Below are 21,176 nucleotides of genomic sequence, written 5' to 3'. Positions count from 1 at the left end.
CCACTTGGGTGGAATCTCCCTCTCAGATGCAGCAAGGTAGCCCAAGCGCCGGACGCACCCTAGGACCTTCACCCACATGTCTGCCAGCCAGGCTGGGGGAGCTGGCACAGCCACTGGCTGTGTGGGCACCTCTGCAAATGGGGGCCCCCCTGAGGGATGGCCGGGCTTCCTCACAGCATGGCAGCTCAAGGTATTGGGACGTCTTAGTGGCAACTGACTTCTCCCATGGCGAGCATTCCCAGAGGGGAAAAGCTTCTTAAGGTCCAAGCCCAGAAATCCACAGGGGTCCCCTCTGCTGTGTGCTGTTGGCCTGACAGTCCCAGCTGCCCTGAATAAGAAGAGGGCACTTAGAACTCCCTGTCCAGCCAAAGACTCTGCAGCCACCTTTAATCCTCTTTGACATCCGACCCCAAACCAGAAATCATACAAAATCACTACTAGTATACAAAGTGATCCAGGAGTATTTGCCGCGGTCCTTTAAAAGTAAGGAAAGAGATAAAGAGAAAGGAAGTTTCATGGGCCTGACTTGGAAAATTAATAATGCAAATTAATTCTCATACCAAAAAGTTCCAGATTAAGAGAAGCAGATTAGAAAGTGCTAGGGGGCAGGGAGCACTGTGAAAGGAGTTGATATATTTTGAATTTTTTTTTTTTTTTTGGTCCATTGGGTTTTTTTTTGTTTGTTTTTTGTTTTGCTTTTTAGGGCTGCAGCCGTGACATATGGAAGTTCCGAGGCTAGGGGCTGAATTGCAGCTACAGCTGCCAGCCTACACCACAGCCACAGGGGATCCGAGCCACATCTACGAACTAGACCTCAGCTCACGGCAACAGCAGACTGATGACCCACTGATGGAGGCCAGGGATGGAACCTGCATCCTCATGGATACTAGTCGGATTCATTTCTGCTGCACCATGGCAGGAACTCCCTGAATTGTTTTTTAAAAAGGCGTTTGTATGTGTCACCCTCAAGCCGGCTGCATGTGTGAGGAAGGGCCTGGGCTTGATTGAATGCTCTCCTTCACAATTTTTAACAGGAGGGAGTTCCCGTCGTGGCTCAGCGGTTAACAAGTCTGACTAGGAACAATGAGGCTGCGGGTTTGATCCCTGGCCTTGCTCAGTGGGTTAAGGATCTGGTGTTGCCGTGAGCTGTGGTGTAGGTCGCAGACACAGCTCGGATCCCACATTGCTGTGGCTGTGGTTTAGGCCAGCAGCTGTAGCTCTGATTAGACCCCTAGCCTGGGAACCTCCATGTGCCACAGGTGCGGCCCTAGGAAAAAAAAACAAAAAACAAACAAACAAACAAAAAAGACAAAACAAATTTTTAATAGGAGCTCATGTTTTCCATTTTCCCTGGACCCTACGACTGATACAGCCAACCTCGTCCTCCATAGAGGAGGAAAGAGGTGAGGGGAAAATCAAAGAACAGCTCAGGATAAGCTTATAGGGGCTAGTCTTCAAGAACCTATGGCTGGGTGACGCTGTGCCAACCTCAAGACAAATTCTGCTGTGTGGCAACCCACAGCCTTTGTTCTCCTGACTCCTCCCCCAAAAGGAAGCACCTGCTTCCATGAGTCAAAGCCGCACTGCACTGATGCAGCCAGCCCACTAGACTAGATTTCAGTGCAGGGCCTACAAAACTCCCTATTGCATTTCGAAGTCACTCTTTGTGTGTGTGTGTGTGTGTGTGTATGCTTTTTTAGGGCCACCCCCATGGCATATGGAGGTTCCCAGGCTAGGGGATGAATCAGAGCTACAGCTGCTGGCCCACAGCAACACAGGATTCAAGCCATGTCTGAGACCTACACCACATTTCATGGCAACACCGGATCCTTAACCCATGGAGCGAGGCCAGGGATTGAACCCACAACCTCATGGTTCCTAGTTGGATTTGTTTCTGCTGCACCACGATGCGAAGTCACTCTTAAAAAGAGGGTTCTGGATAAAGAAGATGTGAGATAGATGATTGATGATAGATAGATAGATAGATAGTTAGGTAGATAGAGATACACACACAATGGAATACTACTCAGCCATAAAAAAAGAATGAAATTTTGCCATTTGCAGAAACATGGATGGACTTGGAGGGCATTATGCAAAATGAAATAAGTCAGAGAAGGACAAATACTATATAATGTCACTTATAAGTGGAATCTAAAAAATAGAACAAACTAGTGAATATAACAAGAAAGAAGCAGACTCAGTGATATAGAGAACAAACCAGTGTTTACCAGCAGGGAGAAGCAAGCGGGGAGGGGTAAGACAGGGGTACAGAATTAAGAGGTGAAAACTGTTAAGTATAAATGAAGCTATAAGGATATATTGTAGGAATATAGCCATTAGTTTACAACGATAAATGGAGTCAAACCTTTAAAAATGTGAATTGCTATAATGTACACCTGTAGCTTATCTAATATTATACTCCAGGTATACTTCAATAAAAATATTCTTTAAAAAAAAAAAAAAAGGATTCAGAGCCCGTCTGTTCCCAATTTGTCCAAGTTTAGGAAAAGGAGTCACAAGGAGCTCAATAGAGGGAATAAAAACTTGTACCTGGAATGAAATAGTGCCATTTCTTGACTGAATTGTGCAAATTGAACCAAATCTTCACCTTTAATTAGTATGGGAAAGTCCAGCTGCTTACTGACTAAGAATTTTGGCAGAAACCAATCCACAGTGTTGTGTGGCATTTGCCTAAGCTCACAACCATCCCCGCGTGCTCTCCCCAAAGCTGTGTTCTAGAAGCCCTGGCAGGGAGCTTCTCCAAGGCCCTCGGGTTTGTGCCAGGTCTGCAGTTGCGCCAAGGATGCCTGGAAGCACTCACAGGGTCTCGGAGGCTTCCGTTTCCTGCTCAACCCAGATACGAAAGCAGAGTCCAGTCTAAGAGAAAGTCCAGCTTCTGAAGACAATTCAGCCCACTCTGTTGCTTGAAAACATTCTTTCTCAAAAGGGAAAAGGGGATTTCTCTGTACCAGTGTATCCACAGATGCACCCCACTAATAAGAACCCTACACATGTAAGCCATCTTACTATGCAGCTCAGGCTGAAATTCAAGTCGATTCTCTCTTCTGAAAGGCTGCCTGCCGTGAAATTAAGTTATTTATAGAATTATGCATTATCACCTCCTTAAAAGAATGAGGTTTTGGAGTTCCCACTCTGGTGCAGTGGAAAAGAATCTGATTAGTATCCATGAGGATATGGGTTTGATCCCTGGCCTCACTCAGTGGGTCGGGGACCCAGCATTGCCGTGAGCTATGGCATAGGTTGCAGACGTGGCTCAGATCCCACGTTGCTGTGGCCATGGTGTAGGCCGGCAGCTGTAACTCTGATTTGACCCCTAGCCTGGGAACTTCTATATGTTGTGGGTGTGGCCCTAAAAAGAAAAAAAAAAAAGAATGAAGTTTTTTTAAGCACTTGAGAGGTATTACCTCCATGCAAATAAGTGATAATTATAATAGGAAACATTCCTATCTATTGATTGGGGCAAAGTCTAGAAGGATCACCACTTTCCTGGAACAAGCCACTGCATAGGCTTAAAAAGATCTTAAGTGGCAATTCTTTGGTGGGGGGGGCATGTATAAATTTCTGGGCCAGGGCTGGAACTCCAGCCACAGCACCAACCCGAGCCACAGCAGTAACAATGCCAGATCCTTAACCCACGGAGCCCCCAGGGAACTCCAAGTGGCAATTCTTTTAGCATAACTTCGTTTTTCCACGAAAGCACACGGGCCTTCTCCATGTGATGCGGAGGAAAATTCCACGTCAGTTGGTTTAAAGCCACCTACTGTTTAACCTCAAAAACAAAGAAGCAAAGGAAGCAAGGAGGGAAGGACAGAGAAAACACTGCTAAGCCCACAAATCAGAATAGTGCTTCAATATTGGAGTTTGGAAAGTGAACAGGGCTGTGGCTGCGGTGGGTCTGAGAGCACACCCACCTGCCAGAGGCTGGTTCACCATGAGAGGATGGTGATGTGGGCATTATGGTTTCCTGTTACCTCTTCAGTTCTATGAGCTCAGACCACAGCCCGCCCTGACTGCCAGTTTCCAACGGAGACCCCCGGTCAGGGGACAAGCCGCTGTGTCTGGACCGAAAGCCAGAAGACCCCATCTTTCCTCCGATGTATGTCAAGCCTATCACCTGACTTCCCAAGGAGCGTGGCCTGACACGGCCCCAGCCACCCAAGGCTGCCGCAGAATCGGTTGTGCGTGAGAACGTTTTGAACTTTGCAAACACATACAGATGTAGAGAATTAAAACCAGCATCAGGCGAAAAGCTCCACTTCTTTGCACAACGCTTCAACCGTGTTGAGTTAAAGACAGATCCAATTAGAATCCTTGATTAACCCCAAGGTATTATCAGCACACTGACGTTATGGCCCTGCTCGACCTAAATCTTACAACTGAGATTGGCAGTAATAAATACCCTGTCAGCACTCACCCCTAAAATACCCATCCCAAGAAGCCGTCCACTTGTTGAAAAATATTACCCATTGACCAGGTTTGTGTGGAGACCCTGATGGCTTAAAGGCCTGGTTCCATAAGCAGTTCCAAGCCTCCCCACCCCTTCCCCACCTGGATCAATATCAGAAGCAGCCTTGTGTGTATCCACTGCTTCCTTCTGGAATAGAGATTCTTTAGTGCCTTTCAAAGGGCGCATCCAGCTAATAAAGCTGGGTTAGTATGTTACCCATTCTTGTTTCCAATTTTGTTTTTTTCCTGGCTACATCAGACCCAGAAAAAGAGGGAGAGGAGGGCCAAGCGGCCCCCAATGGAGACCAGAGCCTTTTGATTTTTCAGCTTGAAAGCTCCGTGTGTCTGTGGCATTCAGGGCAGCGCACGCAATAGAGCAGCACGGGCGAAATCGCGGCTTGGCGCAGGCTTTATGGCTCGAAGCGTGAAAGAGACTGAGAGCTTTCCAGCCTGGGAATCGTTGCATGACTTACAAATTGATTACTTGAGGAAGATGCTTTTCCCACCAGCCAGGTGCAGTCTCTGCACGTCTATACAGCGCGTTTCTGAGTCGCATGGCAGCTCAACATTCGAAGTTCCCGTTTTCCCCGATGGAAGAGGCTTAGAGACCCAGCGTGGCGTTTCCACCCGGACTCCTATTGAGAGTCACGCAGGATGCGTGTATGACAGCCCCCGTGTGGAGCGCAGCTTCCCCGCTGCTCCACCCGGCGCCCGGCTTCCAGGCGCCTGCACACACCAGCCTACAGAAAGGGCACAAATGCTCTCCAGGCTGATCCACCGCCTCCCATATATGAAGGGACACGGAGTCGCATCTCCACCTGCTCTGTATGCAGTTACAGAGCGTGATCTCCCCGCGGACTTTCTGGAAATTGCTTTTCCTCCTCCTCGTTCCATCCCAACCTTCTTGTAAGCAGGAGCTAGATCAGCCCCACCGCACCTCCTGCCAGAACCGACCCTCTCTTTTGGGTGCGGTTGAAAATGCACAGCCCCCTTTTGCACCTGGCCCCAAAGGCGGTCCCTTTTTACTCCAGGCTGCTCTCCACCCCTGCACGCAAGACCTCACCCCACGCGCCTTCCCAAACCAAGGACAGGTGATAGATGAAATGCATCCCAGGCAAAAGGTGCCGGAGGCGATGTGTGGGCGTGGAAAGATTAAGGAGAGCACTTAATCTTTGGGTACATGCTGGGTGATCTGGGAGGGGGGGAGGCGGTGGTAAAGCGCTTTGGGAGTACATACTTGAAGTTTATTTTTTATTTGAGAAGCCAGGCTCAGATCAATGGTAAGTGTATCTATTTGTCTATGAATGCAGGTCTTTATCCCTGTCTCCACCTACTTGACAGAAAAATGAGTAAAATTACTGTGTTTGTGTGTTCCCTCAAATCCGAAGGTGAGATAAACTTAAATGTTAATGATTTGGGTTTTTTTTTTTACAAAACAAGGAGAGTACCCAATATAATATTTGATCTTATTCATTGTTAGTAATTGCATAATCCTACCAAAGCAAGCTAAATCTTAGGTGCTTCCAGCATATTCCCACACCTTCCAGAAATTTCTCAAGACACGACCTCTTTTGCAAAGAAGAGGCACCTGTTCAAGGATGGTGCCTGAGTAGCTACTTACACCTCAAAGAAACTACAATTTCTCAGTCTTGTAATGTGTGTGGTGGGGGGAGCAAAGCAGTAGTAGCTCCTGTGACCCCTCCTGCTACCAAGCAGCTCACAGGACCATTTTCTACAGCTGGCCACGTCAGCAGCTGCTCCTGCAGTCCCTCCCTTTGCCAGGAGGCTCTTTGTAGCCGCCATGGGGGGCAGGGGCCTTCCCCCGAGCCCCATTACTCCCTTTGTTTGGCAGCTCTAGGGCGCACTCTCTGTAACCCTAAGGGCAGGGGGCTGCTCCATGGAATATTATTCAGCCACTAAAAAGAACAAGATAATGCCATTTGCAGCAACATGGATGGGCCTAGAGATTATCCTACCAAGTGAAGTAAGTCAGACAGAGAAAGACAAATATGAAATGAGATCACTAATATGTGAAAGCTAATAAAAAATTATACAAAAGATCTTATCCACAAAACAGAAACAGAGGCAAAAATTTCAAAACCAAGTTTGAGGGGAAACATGGGGGGGGGACAAATTGGGAGCTGGGATTGGCACATACATGCTGCTATATACAAATTCGATCTGTAATAAACACCTACTACCTAGCTCGGGGAAAACTATTCAACTCTCTGAGATGGCCTAGATGGGGAAAGAATCTGAAAAAGAATGGATATATATATGTATATGTTGGGTGATTCACTTTGCTGTACACCTGGGACTGATACAGTCTTGAATGTCCTATACTCCAATGAAATGTATTTAAAATTTAAAAAAAAAAGAAAGAAAACTGCGGCGAGCCCTGCAGGTAGTTCAGAATGATACCCTCCTTCTGGGCATCTACCTACATCCTGGATTGGCTGGTGGGGAGTCTCTTATCAAACTCAGGTGTGTCCACAGGTCTTTCACCTCCAAAGACACTTTTGGGAACAAATATATCACAGCTCACTAAGTCAAGAGAAATCCATTCCAGTTTGAGAAGTTCAGTTTAGCTGGGATAAGCGTCCAAGCTCTGAAAGAAAGCTCCATCAGAGATGTATTACTCATAAATCTTTCCTTTGGATGGGAAGTCTCCCAGCAGGCAATCTCTTTCCAATATTTTCCTGCTTTTGTATGAAAATAAAGAAATCTAACTCTTGGAGTCTCTCTGGACGATAGATATCAACAGACAGATCAAAATAGCCCAAATGATTTTCTCCCCGCTCCCCAAAAAAAATCTTTAGGTGGTGTCCAAACTGGTAATCAGTGATAAATAATCTAGATTCAGATGGTTGTGTCTGTTTATAAGCATAGTTGAATTTAATGCGGCAGATAAATTGTAGCAGGAGCTATGAAGTGTTGTTTCACTCAGGTGTATTATATCTAAAAATAGGGAGTTCCCACTCTGGCACAGTGGGCTAAGAATCCAACTGCAGCCGCTTGGGTGGGTGCAGGGGTGTGGGTTCAATCCCCGGCCCGGTGCAGTGGTTAAAGGATCCAGCACTGCCGCGGGGTCACAGCTGTGGCTCAGATTCAATCCCTGGCCCAGGAACTTCCACATGCATCCGATTCAGCCATAAAAAAATTAATTAAAGTTTAAATAAAAAAATAGAAACAAATGAAGTCCTCGGCCTAAACTAATCAAAGCATAAATGTACTGTGTTCTTTTTTTTTTTTTTTTTTTTTTTCTTTTAGGGCTGCACCCACAGCATATGGAGGTTCCCAGGCTAGGGGTCTAATCGCAGCTGCAGCTGCCAGCCTACACCACAGCCACAGCAACACAGGATCCGAGCCATGTCTGCAACCTACACCACAGCTCACGGCAATGCCGGATCCTTAACCCACTGAGCAAGGCCAGGGAGCAAACCCACAACCTCATGGTTCCTAGTCGGATTCATTTCCGCTGCACCATGACAGGACCTCCTATACTGTGTTCTTATAGGGATGAAAAACTCTGAAACAGCAAGCTTCTAATGAATTTGTCTTTTTAATTTAAAAAATAAGTATAACCCTAGTATTTCGGGGTGGGGAGGGGGCTATCTTCACACTGCAGATGAGAAACATCTGGATTTGCTGGGTGGTGAATCCAGAGGTTGGTGCTCTGGAGAGTAAGACCATTTTAAGGTTGTTCTGGATATGATGGGGTGGATATAGGTCAAATTTCAAATGGCACATCAATAAATGCCGCGGCAACAACAAGGCCACAAAAATAAATCGTAGAAGAATCTACACGCCCAGCCGATGGCCGTCTTGAGAAAATACTTAATATGACAATAATTTAGCAGATCCCCGGAATTTAGATCCCTCTGGTGTTTTAATGTATCTGACTTATGTCCTCTGAGATCCAAGTTAGAATCTCAAGGCACCTGTAATTCACTCCCATTGTCTTCCTTGCTTCGTGTTACAGAGAGGCCTCAACTAAATTTACAATATTTAAAATAAAAACACTTAGACTTGTGGTGAACTCATGAAGTTTGGGGATGTTCATTTTATGATTAATAGACGACTATCCAAGCCTCCTAACATTTTGATAGTCTGTGCCTCAGAGCTCTATTATCATGAGGCCCTGTTCCTTATATGCAGGCAGCTTAATTTGTATTAATAGGAAATAGACCTGAAGATAAAAGATCTCTCAGGATGCCCATGATGACAGAGGGTAATAACCTAAATTTTCAATGGAATGTAATTTTATGTTGAAATAGACACTCTAAGATGATCTTCTCATATTATGAATTTAAGAACAAGGAGTGAAGCCACTTAGATGTTTAGAGAAGCATCTGTTAGACCACTTCTAGAAATCTTTACCCCAATCTTTCTTGGGTTGTTATCAACTTTTGGCTTCGTCCACGATTAGAGGCAAAAGCACAAACTTAATATTATAATAAAACGCTATGTATGTATATCACATATGAGCACTTTTATCTAAAATTAAGATGGAACATGTCAACAATTTGAATTTACACAACACCATGAGTCTATATCAAGCAATCTCTACCTTTTTCTACTCAAAAGTGAAAGCCTTCTAATATCTAGAATTAAAGAAAAGCTTTATCCATGGCACCGTGAATTGTTTCCTTTCTGTTAATTTTTATACCTCCCCAAAAGACACAAGCAATTTTCAATAGAGTGGATCGGTTTTTATGTAAAAGATAGCGGTGTCTCGTGTAACAGCTGACAATTCCCTCTGGTGCAAAGCACAGAGCGTGTAGACGTGCTTTGAAAGACCTGTGACTTCCAGGGTGAAGCCGGGCGGACAGGCTGGAAACACAAGGGACCTGGTCCTGCCATGGCCACCATCCTGCCTGACCCCAGACTCCCGGCTCCTCCTGCACGGCCCTGGAGTTACCTGGATCAGCGGCTCTCAAAGCGTAGACCAGGTATCCTGGGAGCATGTCCTTCCTTCGAGGGAGCCCACAAAGGTCAAAATTATTTTTTCATCGTGCTAAGGTACTATTTGCGTTTTTAAGTCTCACCCTCTCAGAGGGGCTGAGTAGAATTTTCCAGAGGCTACACAGCACGTGATTTTATCTCAGACTGAATGTAGAAGGAGCTGTCATCTCTGCAGCCAGACATGAAAGTGATTTGCAGAAACATAAAACTCTTTCTCTGGGGGTGGTAGATGCAAACGGTTCCATTTAGAATGGATAAGCCACAAGGTCCTGCTGTACAGCACAGGGAACTCTGTCCAATCTCTTGGAATAGAACATGATGGCAGATAGTATGAGAAAAAAGAATGCTTATATATAATGTATATATATATATATGTATGACTGGGTCATTATGCTGCACAACAAGCACAACACTCCAAATCAACTATACTTTAATCAAAATAAAACTTAAAAAAATTTTTTTTACAAAACTCACTAAATATTATTTTCTGTCTCGGAAAATATCATTACTTTTTATTCTGAAAATGCTATTTATGTTAATATGCCATAGGTATGTTATTTTTATTTTATTTTTAGGTACTTATTTATTTTTATTTGATTGACCTTCTTTTCTAATGAAGGGACAAGAAAACCTTTCAAAAGTTTCTCCACTTTAATTTCTAACACGAGCATCACAGATCGAGGAAAACAAAATTCCCTTGGGGTCTTTGAGAATTTTTAAGAATGAAGTTGCGAGGGCAGAAGAAATTGAGAACTGCTTCAGGAGGGGATCTCTGAGAAGCTTCTCAGAGATTCCAAAGTTGGCAGGTTCCGTGACACGAACTCCAATGCCAAGAGGGATGTGAATCTGTGAACCCAGAAGATCTGGAAGCCTGGCCAAGAGGAGCGTTTGAGGAGCTCTCCTTTTGCTCCTCCTCTGCTCTCTGACCTCCTGGCTAATAGCCCACGCCACCCCCTGCCCCCAAACACACAGAGAAGATGGGAAAGGCTTACGACAGCTTATTTCCTCCCTACCTCCCCAACCCCCCAGGTCTGATCAGGACTTTCTCAGGCACTGAGACCTCTGCTTATTGACACAATGACCCTTGCACCCCAGGGGTCACCAACCAGACCCTGCCCAGCAGGCCTCCAAAGGGGTAGGTGAGTCAGCAGATCGGGGCTGAAGGCACCAGCTGGTGGATGGGTCTTGCCCAGGCCCCACTCAGTCACAGCCATGGATTCTAAGTGGTCTTCAGCCCCCTGAGGAATTTTCCCAGCTGATGTTTGAGACTGGCCTTACTCGCAGTTGGATGAGTGGGCATCAGCCTGAATTTCATCCAGGAGGAAGCAAGAGTAGCTTTCCACAAAAAGTGAGTTCATTTTGCAATTAACCAAAAATAAGGATGCCCAGAACCTCGCCTCATCAGAACCCTTGGCACTTACTGGGGATTTTTTTATCATTACCAGACATCCTCCATCACAACCTCTAAAACGGGGCAGCTGGGCTTCCTCCCAGCTCTGTCTCCTTCAGAGTCCATGCCCTTCCCGTTCCTGGCCTCATCCCAGCAACCCCCACTTCCAGGCTGTTTCCCCATCCATAAAATCTGATGCTTGTCCCTGCAGTGGAAGGCTGCGGGGGAGACTGGGCTCAGGGACGCAAGTGCTCTGGTCTCCGCTAGTAGGTTTATCTGCTGGCGACTCTCGCAGGGGCACTGATCCAGGACCTCCCTTGGGACCAGCCCTGGGCTCTGTGGATGGGGGCTGGGAGTTTGGGGAGGGGGGCAGCTCACAGCAGGTATTAAGCCCTCCCTTCCCGTGAAGCTTGGAGCTTCACAGTTTTCAAAGCACTTTGCTCATTTGATCTCATGTTATCCTCACCACAACTCAGAGGATTCTCACCAGCCCTAATGAAGAAAGCAGAGAACTATATTTGCACTGTAATTATCATCTTGCCCAAAACGGGTGTCCTCCTCTGGGAGAGGAACTGTTCTTATCACTGCATTTAGCTCAGTTGCCTTTGTCAAACCAGACCACAGTGATGCTTGGAATTGCTAAAATCCACTCTCAGGCTGAGTGCAGGCATAGAGAGTAGCCCATGTGGATGGAAGCCACACAAGCCACATGCCCAAGGCTGCAGATGAGAAAAAAGTACGTAATGGGACTATTCATGGGGGTCTTACCATTTTCGCCAGATGTCTTGTCTTTTCCATTGGTGGCCCCAGCTCCTTGTCGCTAAAGGCATGGGGGGGAGAAAGAAACAGTTATCAGACCGTTTCAGGATTTATTTTTATCGCCCTTACTGTTTCAGATACCTCTTGGCATCGTATCAAGTTCCATGTCACTTTGGCTCAACTGGGGAAAGCATGATGACCAAGAAAAGATCAACCCATGAAAGGACCTGCTGAAATTCCCCAGACCACCCTCCTGGACTCAGTTCACGGGTCACAAGAGAAACCAGACAGAAGACTGTTGATAGAGCCTAATGTCACCGAAAATAGAGGGGAATCAGCCAAGAGTTTGTGCCAACCGCGAGATCAGAACTGTCACTTTTGTCAATGATTACGCTGCTCTATTTTTATCCCTTTCCTATGCTCAATGTCTTATCTTCAAATACGTTTTAATCAACTAAAAATATCTTAGGTCAATAGTCGAGTTTCTCCTATCGCTGAGTTATTTTTCTGTTTGTTTTAGTGCCTATCCTCTGTATGTTCATTTTACCAGGTTGACCGGAAGTATAAATTGTTTATGGTTAGTTTTGAATCTTGGGGCAGGCGTCTCTGGCTATGTGTCAGGGGACCTGTGTGCAGTACATTATGTGGGCAAACATAGAAGCACGTTGCCTCAAAGCTTATCCAGCTACTGTCCTTAAATAACACGATGTTCAGAATTGCTCTAGTCCATGGAGAGACATACTTTGTCAATCCAATTTTCTGGTCATTATCAGAAAATATGCTTCAAGTTGAGGAAAAAAATGAAGCCATTGTCAAGTTTCTAACACTCAGGGAAAGAAATGAAGCTGAGCAGGAAGCCCGCTTGTCCAATGTCACATAGCTAGATGGTGGCGGAGTCTAGACGGATGACTGGATCTCCCTGCCAAGCTGGTCTTGCAAAAATTATCTTTGTCACAAAACCATCTGAACAGGATCCTGGAAAGCGAAGCGAGGCACTGAAGAAGGAGAAAATCAATACAGGTGACACCCACCAGGGTTCAGAGTGCCCTTAAAATTTATATTTGAGTTCAAGGATTCAACCTAAAAATGATAATCAGGAGTTCCCCCTGTGGAGGGAGCAGATTTCTCAGGACTACCTGAGATACTGTCTCCCAGGCTTAAGTCCTAATTTTGCCCCAAATAAAACTTAACTCTCAACTTTCAAAAAAGAAAAGGAGTTCCCATTGTGGCTCAGTGGGATCAGTGGTGTCTCTGAAGTGCCAGGATGCAAGTTCCATCCCTGGTCCAGCACAGTGGGTTAAAGGATCCAGCACTGCGGCAGGTGTGGTGTAGGTTGCAACTATGGCTCGGATTCGACCCCTGGCCTGGGAACTTCCATAGGCCACAGGGTGGCCAGAAAAGAAAAACAATAATAATAACCATCAGTCCCCATTATTGCTCAAAGTTGTCGTGAGACATCCCCAGGTCCTCCGTCAACCCTTGATTAAGCAGCTGGATCATCTGGGGAAAATCTTGCTTTTGAGATCTGATTAGTGTAAATAAGTAAGTGAATACATGATATAGACTTAAGTGAACACAGTTAATCTTGCCTGTGCCCGCTTACTGCCTGGTGCAGATGGTCACTCGAAAAAGAGGCAAACGCAAGTTTTCCGTTTATTACCAACCCCACTACACACAGACACACACAGACACACAGACACACAGACACACACACACACACACACACACACACACACACACCCCATCCCAGTCAGTATGAAGTGCAAACGCCCACCCAGGTCAGGGGGTGTGTTGCTTCATTCAGAGAAGAAAAAGCACTTCTCTCTGGCAAGAGGGGAAAGGGAAAGTGACAGATTGGAAAGAGTCGATAAATGTGAGTGGCTCCTTCCTATTTAATTTGAAAGGTCTTGTGTTTTCAGGATCCAGACCTGCCCGCCTCCCCACAGAGGCTGCAGCCCTAGCCAACCATCGACTCTTCTTTGATAAACTCCACCTAGCTCCCCAGATCGTGGCCCCGCCATCAAAAGCCCTCAACCTGTAACCTGCATCCTCTTCTCTTGATGAAAACCAAATTACACATTTCCTAAATGCAGTCAATTTGCAAGCAAAAAAAAAAAAAAGGCTACTTTCTTCTTGCCTGGGCTTATTGTGTTCCCTCATTTCAAACACAAAACTGGTAAGTTCACTGCCTGTGATGGAAACCGGATCATTCAACCAGCAGCACGCAGCCACCGCTGGAGGCTGAGCCCCGTCCTGGGTCTAAACCCCCCATCCTTCCCCACATAATTCACGGATGACTCAGAGAGCAAAGCAAATTCCATGGAATGGAATGATAGGGTTTTAGACTTGAATGAAGTCAAATTAAGCAGGATACAAGTGCAAAACAGGCACTCAGCCCCATTATCTTTAAATTCCTTAAACACTGACACCTTTCAAATGTCTTCTATACTTCGTGGCGTGAAAGATCGCCTCCTAGAAACCTTTAGAAAATCAAAATGAAATGTGCACAGGGGAAAAGGAGGCTCGTTTTTGCAGGATTCCTAAGACAGGGGTTTTGTGTCAGGTCTTATTTGCCGGAGGCAAAATGAAGCTGCTAGATGTCATAAAGAGATGGTTTCTCAGATGGAAGATTATCCCGACCAAAAAGAGCTAGTCACTGAAAGCATCTAACTTCAGAAATCTTTGAGAGCTGGTGACTTTTTTTTTTTTTTTTTTTTTTTGCTTTTTAGGGCCCAAGGCATATATGGAAGTTCCCAAGCTAGGGGCCGAATCAGAGCTACAGCTGCCAGCCTACACCACAGCCACAACAATGCAGGATCTGAGCCGAATCCGGGACCTACACCACAGCTCATGGCAACACCAGATCCCCGACCCACTGACCAAGGCCAGGGTTTGAACCCACATCCTCAAGGATACTAGTCAGGTTCGTTTCTGCTGTGCCGCAATCAGACCTCCCCGGCGACATTTTTAAGGCAAGGCTGAGAGCAGTGGGAGAACCATCCAAGAGCTTTCCTGTTCCTGGGGTCTATGGCAGTCCTCATCTGTGCTTGTTTTATGACCAGGTGAGGTGGCCAGAATGCCCAGGAACTGGTACCTGGAGGGGGTCTGGGTCAGGCTGGGTGTTGGGATGCTGAGGCCAGACAGGTGGTCCTGGGCATCACCAGTTCATTGAATTCTGGCTGCATCCCTGACTGGCTAGATACCATCAGTGTCCTCATCAGCATCACTCTGCAGACAGCATCCTAAGGCACAAGGGACTTGCTCAAGGTCACACAGCTGGGAGGGGGCAGAGCCAGAGCTCCAACCCCAAGGCGCTGGCTCTGGCGTTTCCCTTTGAACCACCACAGTTTCGCATCTCCCAGTATCCTTCTGAGGCCCCCACAGGTGGGGAGGTGCCTGCGTGGAGGTCAGGGTGACTATGTGAGCACCCCAAGCAAGAGTTTTAAGGACACTTGACTTAGGGAAGAAGCTGAGGCAGACCAACAGTCCAGGGCTTGATTGTGGAAGTGCTGTTAGAGCTTTGCTAGCGTTTAAATGACACAAGGACTTGGGGCTAGGCTATGCCGAAATAAGCAACTGGATGGATGTTGTTCTCCAAAAGACCAGTAAGGAGAAGGTTCTTTTCACGGTGGACATCAGGGCCCTGAGAGGAGAAGCTGCCCTTTCTCCACACCAACTCTTGTTCGAAAGCAAGAGAAGACAACCTCCCCATCCTTAGCCCCTGCCATGAGTTCGTCACCCTGAGAAACGGTGTTACCCAAAGAACAGAAGTGGCCACATCAAGAGACCAGAATCTATTCTAATCAGACTAACAATAAGATCCAGTGTTCAAGGAATAGAACATGGAATTCCTGTCATGGCTCGGCAGCTTAAGAACCTGACGTAGTGTCCATGAGGATGCGGGTTCCATCCCTGGTGTCACTCAGTGGGTTAAGGATTCAGTGCTGCGGCAAGCTGCAGTGTAGGTCATAGATGCAGCTCAGATCCCACGTTGCAGTGGCTGTGGTGCAGACCAACAGCTGCACCTCCAATTTGACCCCCTAGCGCAGGAACTTCAGTACGCTACAGGTGTGGTGAAAGAAAAGAAGGAAGGAAGGAAGGAAGAAGGAGGAAAGGAAAACATAAGCAAATTGTCTTCAGAGCAAACCCTGATGTGAAATCCTGGAATTCCCAGGTCTTCCCTAGGAATTGCAGAAGTAAATCCATGACGTCATCAACACCACCACTACGTCACTTAGTTTACCTTTCAATACAACCTGGTTGATTAGTGCATGCAGAAGGCAGAAAAAGGTCTCTCTGACCGATGATATACACCAGTACCAGGTAGACACAGATGTGTCAAACACACCATGGAAATTATCTGGAAGCCCAAACATGGTGTCTTTGAAGAGCTTCCTGCAAGGGGCCCGCAGTGCCTGTGTAGTAGCTGAAATTGGCTTCCACGTTTTCTGACCCATTGGGACAGTCAATCGTCCATGGCCACCAAGAACAGTAGTGGTGGGTACAGACGGGCTTTTGCTTATTTTTTCCTTAGCGGGGCAGAAAGTTGAGGCAAAAAAAAAAAAAAAATCAGCAGCCATGTTAATCACAGCAAAACTGGACCAGAGCCCCTCACGATTTGGCTCCCAGGGGAACGTGGCTGTGGTTCTTGACCCTCATCCTGGCCCTTGGCACAGAAGTTCTCCTTCAGGTCCACTCCCAGTCAAGTTCAGCCCCACCCCTGCCCTAACGATGTCACACGTTCTTAAAGAGTCCTGGGCGGGGACCCTGCTCTACTCCTTGTCCCACCACGGACCCTCCTGTCTCGGAAGCTTCTAGAACCGTCTTCCTCCTTTGCTAAGTGTCAAGAGGGACAGCCGACTGCTCAAGCCAACCCCGGGCCTGTGATCCTCGGGACACTGGCGTTTCCTCTCCACACGTGTAAGACAGCACCCCTGCCACCGTCCCCAGGACCGCTTTAAAGGACAGGGGGTCCTGTGAGGGAGTGTACGCCACTCAACCTACGTTTGCTATCACAGATGAGAGGACCACCGGTCTCCTTAGAACACAGATGCCCGTCCTCCAAAGCCCCTCCTTCTAACTTCCCGCTTCACCCTCAGAAAGTGCTAGGTCCCCAGCTAAGGACATGGCGCACAAAGTTAAAATCACAGCCTTGGGGTCGCTGTCTTCTGATGCACAAGCCGGAGGCTTCGTGATGCTGCGGAGACTGCCGAGGAGCAGGAAGGAGATCAGAGGGGACAAGACAGAGCCCGCTGGGGGTGGCCTCCTCTGGGCCCTCAGATCTTCAACCCTTGCCTGGCAACTCCCATGGGTCTCAGGACGGAGTTTTCCTTCTCGGTGATATGGACTGATAAAAAGACAGCATTTCAGCATTTGATAAACCCCAACTCAAAGGAGCCTAAATGAAGAGTGAGCATACAGAGTTCCTTCTGATAATCCAGCAGGGGCCAACTATTTGTGAGAAGGCAGACTTGGTACTTAAAGATACGATTTTTAAAAATTTCTTTTTGGGCCACATCCATAGCACATAAATGTTCCTGGGCCAGGGATTGAATCCAAGCTACAGCTGCGACCTATACCTCAGCTGCAGCAGTGCCAGATCCTTAACTCACTGAGCCGCAGCGGGAACTCCCCAAAGGTATGATTTTTGAAGTAATTTACCCCGACAGTCCCATTGCATCAAGGGCTACTGGAAAGTAACCAGGAATACGCCTTCGTTTGGTTTCCCAAAAGCAGAGCCCTCTGTGCTACAGCTTTGTTGGAGAGGGAGGGGCCAAGAATGAGGGGCCAGGGTGGGAGTGGGGCCGAGACAGCCCACACAACAACTCCCACTGGCACTGACAGGTGCACCCAGAATCCCATTTTGGCACCGCCCCCAGGGATGTGCAAACGTGTCCAAGGACAGACCCAGGGTCAAGGAGGGGATCCACTAGCTCCCGCCTCTTGCTGGCCCAAGACGTTCACCAGAGAGCATAATTCCCGAAGCTTCTAGATAGGACCACATCTCCCACCCGGCCCCTGCAGGGGGAAAAGGAGGAAGCCCCAGGGCAAGAGGCGGAGATACATGGCTTAGGCAGGAGGCAATGTGCTGTCCCTTCAGACCTGCCTGAAGGCTACGGAGCCCATGCCAGCTAGCCACCCACAGAGGCCTCCCTGGTAGGGTCTGATGGGACACCAGAGAGGGGTCTGACTCAGCACATAGGTTTGGCTGGGTGCCTCTTTTCAACCAAGTTGCAAAGTCACGGACAATCCTTTCATATTAGATGCGTCACTACTGGAATAGGCCACACCAGTCTTCTGGTAAACAACTGGCTTTGGAGCCACTTCCTGTGTGTTGAGCTCTGAACAGGCATTATGATGTGTCCAACCACTTCTCGGCTGTCTCTAGGGCCATATAGACATCATAATAGCTCTCTTAACACTGTCAGCTTGAATAGAAGGCTTGTTGGTGTCCTGACCATTGCAAACAGACACAAACAATCCTACTGCACGTTCACCACAAGTCTCCACGTCCTGTGAAAACGAGTGACTACATTGCCTCCCAGTCTGCTCTTCTTCCCTGTGAAATCTATCACAAAATCTGTGAGTGTTCTTGGAGTATTCTCTTGGGCACAGCGAGTGAGGCATTCACCTCGGCACAGAACTAAAGAGGGCAGCAAGAAACTCATTCATCAAGACCAATGCAAAAAAACAAAAATAGAACTACCATATGATCCAGCCCACTCCTGAGCATCTATCTGGACAAAACCATCATTCAAAAAGACACTTGCACCCCGATGTGCATTGCAGCACTATTGACAACAGCCAAGACATGGAAACAACCTTAATGTCCATTGACGGAAGAGTGGATAAAGAAGATGTGGTACACGTACATGACAGAACGTTACTCAGCCATAAAATAGAACAAAATAATACCATTTGAAGCAACATGGTTGGACCTATAAATTATCATACTAAGTGAAGTTAGACAGTGAAAGACAAACATCACATGATATCACCTATATGTGGAATCTTTAAAAAAAGAACAAAGAAAAGGATACAGAAATTCCTGCTGTGGCTCAGCGGTAATGAACACAGCTAATATCCATGAGGATGTGGGTTCGATCCCTGGTCTCGCTCATTAGGTTAAGGATCCAGTGTTGCCATGAGCTGTGGAGTATGACACAGATGCAGCTGGAGTTGCTATGGCTGTGGCGTAGGCTGGCAGCTGTAGCTCTGATTTGATCGCTGGCCTGGGAACTTCCATATGCCGGGGGTGTGGCTCTACAAAGAGAAAAAAAAAAGGATACAAATAAACTTATGTGCAGAACAGAAACACTAGAAACACTCGCAGGCTTCGAAAACACACTATGGTTACCAAAGGGGAACAGGGAGGGGGAGGGTTTGGGATTGGCCTACACACCCTAAGGTACATGGAAGGACTGGCCAGTGGGGACCTGCTGTGCAGCACAGAGAGCTCTAGCCGGTATTCTGTCATCATCTATGTGGGGGAAGAATCTGGGAGAATGGATGTGGACATGGATAACGGAATCACTTTGTTGTACAGCAGAAGTTATCCCAACACTATAAATCAACCAGACTTCAATAAAACCTAAAAAAAAAAAAAAAAAAAAAGACAAAGGCTGCTTGGGAGCACGTATATGTGGAATCTTAAGAAGAAAAAGAAAGTGAGACTCACAGGTGCAGAGGGTAGAACGGTGGTTGCGGGGGCCCGGCTGCGGGAAACGGAAGGGGCTGGGGAGTGTCGAAACGTGTGGTTGTGAGGAAGGCCTGAGGCTCGGCTGTGAACCTGATGGCCGTGTGGACAATACTGTGGTATATTTGAGATTTGCACGACAGTGAAACTTAAGGGCTTTCACCACCGAGAAGGTAAATACGGGAGGTGATGCTTCTGGTCATGAACCTGGCGGTGGGAATCTTTTCACAACGTACGTATAGGTCAGCTCATCCGGCTCTACAATTTACATATGTTACAGGTTTATTTGTCAGTTAGACCTCAGTAAGGTTGGAAAAAAGATAAATCATATTTTAATGCAATGCTTTAGAAAATCAAGAGTACTACAAGAAGCCATGAGAAACAAAATACCAACATTTTCACCAAGACAGATGAGAGAGCTACTGTGTCACCGCTATTTCCTTCCCCCCTTGGGCTCCTGGGGACTCTCCCGGGCACTGGTCACATGTTTTCCTAAAGCAAGTAAAAGATTCAAGAAGTCGGGTCGTGTCAAGGATCTGGAAAATTACTCTAATACGGTCTTTGAAGCCTTTCCTCTGCTGCTTTCTCATGGGCCATGACTGTCGGCTATGAATCTGCGCTGTCATTGTGAGGGCTTTTATTGCACGATTTTGAGAACACTGCAGTGGAGGGACCTACCGTCCATACTTTGCCACGGACACCGTAAAATTGGGGATGTCAATCATGCATCGTGATGGAAGTGGAATCACAAAAGCCCGCTTCCTCGTGAAAGCAGACTCAGAACTCTGGACAGATCATAAGCACTTGAAAAATCAGTCAGGACACACTGTTTCATCTTTAGGACAAACCACAGGTTCCCATGAAAAGATATTTCCTTTTCATTCCAAAAGGATGGAGAGAATGAAACGTGACATGAATTCCAGAAGGTGAAATCTGGGGCACAAAGGACAGTCCGAGAATTTTTTCTGGGCATTCCTGTTGTGGCTCAGCGGGTTGAGAACCTGACATAGTGTTTGTGAGGATGCAGGTTCAATCCCTGGCCTTGCTCAGTGGGTTAAGGATCTAGTGTTGCCATGAACAGCAGTGTAGGTCACAGCTCAGATCTGGTGTTGCTGTGGCTGCAGTGTAGACCATAGTGGCAGCTCCAGTTTGGCCCCTAGCCCTGGAACTTGCACATGCCACACGTGTGGCCACTAAAAAAAAAAAAAAAGAAAGAAAGAAAGAAAGAAAAAAAAAATTTTTCTGAATCTTTACTTGTCCTAGTTAAGGGGCTAAACCAGCCTTCCCTACAAGCACTTGGCCTGGTCCTTCACTTTCTGAGCTAGGACTCGACAAGAGGGTCACTGCTTCCAAAGGCCCCCAGGTCTGGGGAACAAAGAGCCTTTGAAGCAGTAAGCATCTCCCCAGAGCCCCCAACTCTCCACACCTTCTCCCTGCATCTCCCCAGGCAACTCGCTGCCTGTGCCACACAACTGCGGAAAGACCTCTCTGTATGTGTTTGCTGCTGTCACACTGGAGAAAAGATGACAGCCCTCACGGAGCCGGGTCCACAGGGGACAAAGGACAGGGGGTCTCACAGAAGCCCAGGCTCAGAGAGACATTTCTTCTCGGCCCTATTACTAAGCCAGCAGGGGAGGACGAGAACAAGCTTCTCCCAGTCCCAGGCCCAGCCTGTCCCTACGGCTGCACAAGGAAAATTCCCCACTTAGAGGGCTTTGAGAGTCTCCCCCAGGCTGAGAACTTTCAGACTCTTTTCCAGAGCAGATTAGCAAAATGAGGTGCGTTTGTCAATGTGCAAACCCATCCATGGTGAAGGTCACGGATTCAGTGTCAGACCAAGGCTGAGTGTCAGGCTCAACCTGGGGCGTGACTCGCTCCTGGACTAATGGATGCGTCAGG

At 47.1% G+C, this 21,176-nt stretch overlaps 1 protein-coding gene across 2 annotated transcripts in view; it reads right to left on the bottom strand.

Annotated features, from left to right (window-relative positions):
* Positions 1-21,176, bottom strand: part of PCP4 (Purkinje cell protein 4) — a 66,738-nt gene that overhangs the window by 22,960 nt on the left and 22,602 nt on the right. For both annotated transcript variants that reach the window (XM_021071000.1, XM_021071001.1), the window contains exon 2: positions 11,591-11,642. In XM_021071000.1, coding sequence (XP_020926659.1) covers positions 11,591-11,642 — 52 coding nt within the window. The remainder of the gene's footprint in view (positions 1-11,590; positions 11,643-21,176) is intronic.

This window comes from Sus scrofa, chromosome 13 (assembly GCF_000003025.6).
Source record: "Sus scrofa isolate TJ Tabasco breed Duroc chromosome 13, Sscrofa11.1, whole genome shotgun sequence".
Lineage (NCBI taxonomy): Eukaryota > Metazoa > Chordata > Mammalia > Artiodactyla > Suidae > Sus > Sus scrofa.
Note: the sequence above shows the minus strand (reverse complement) of the source record. Positions and strands in the feature narration are given on the sequence as shown.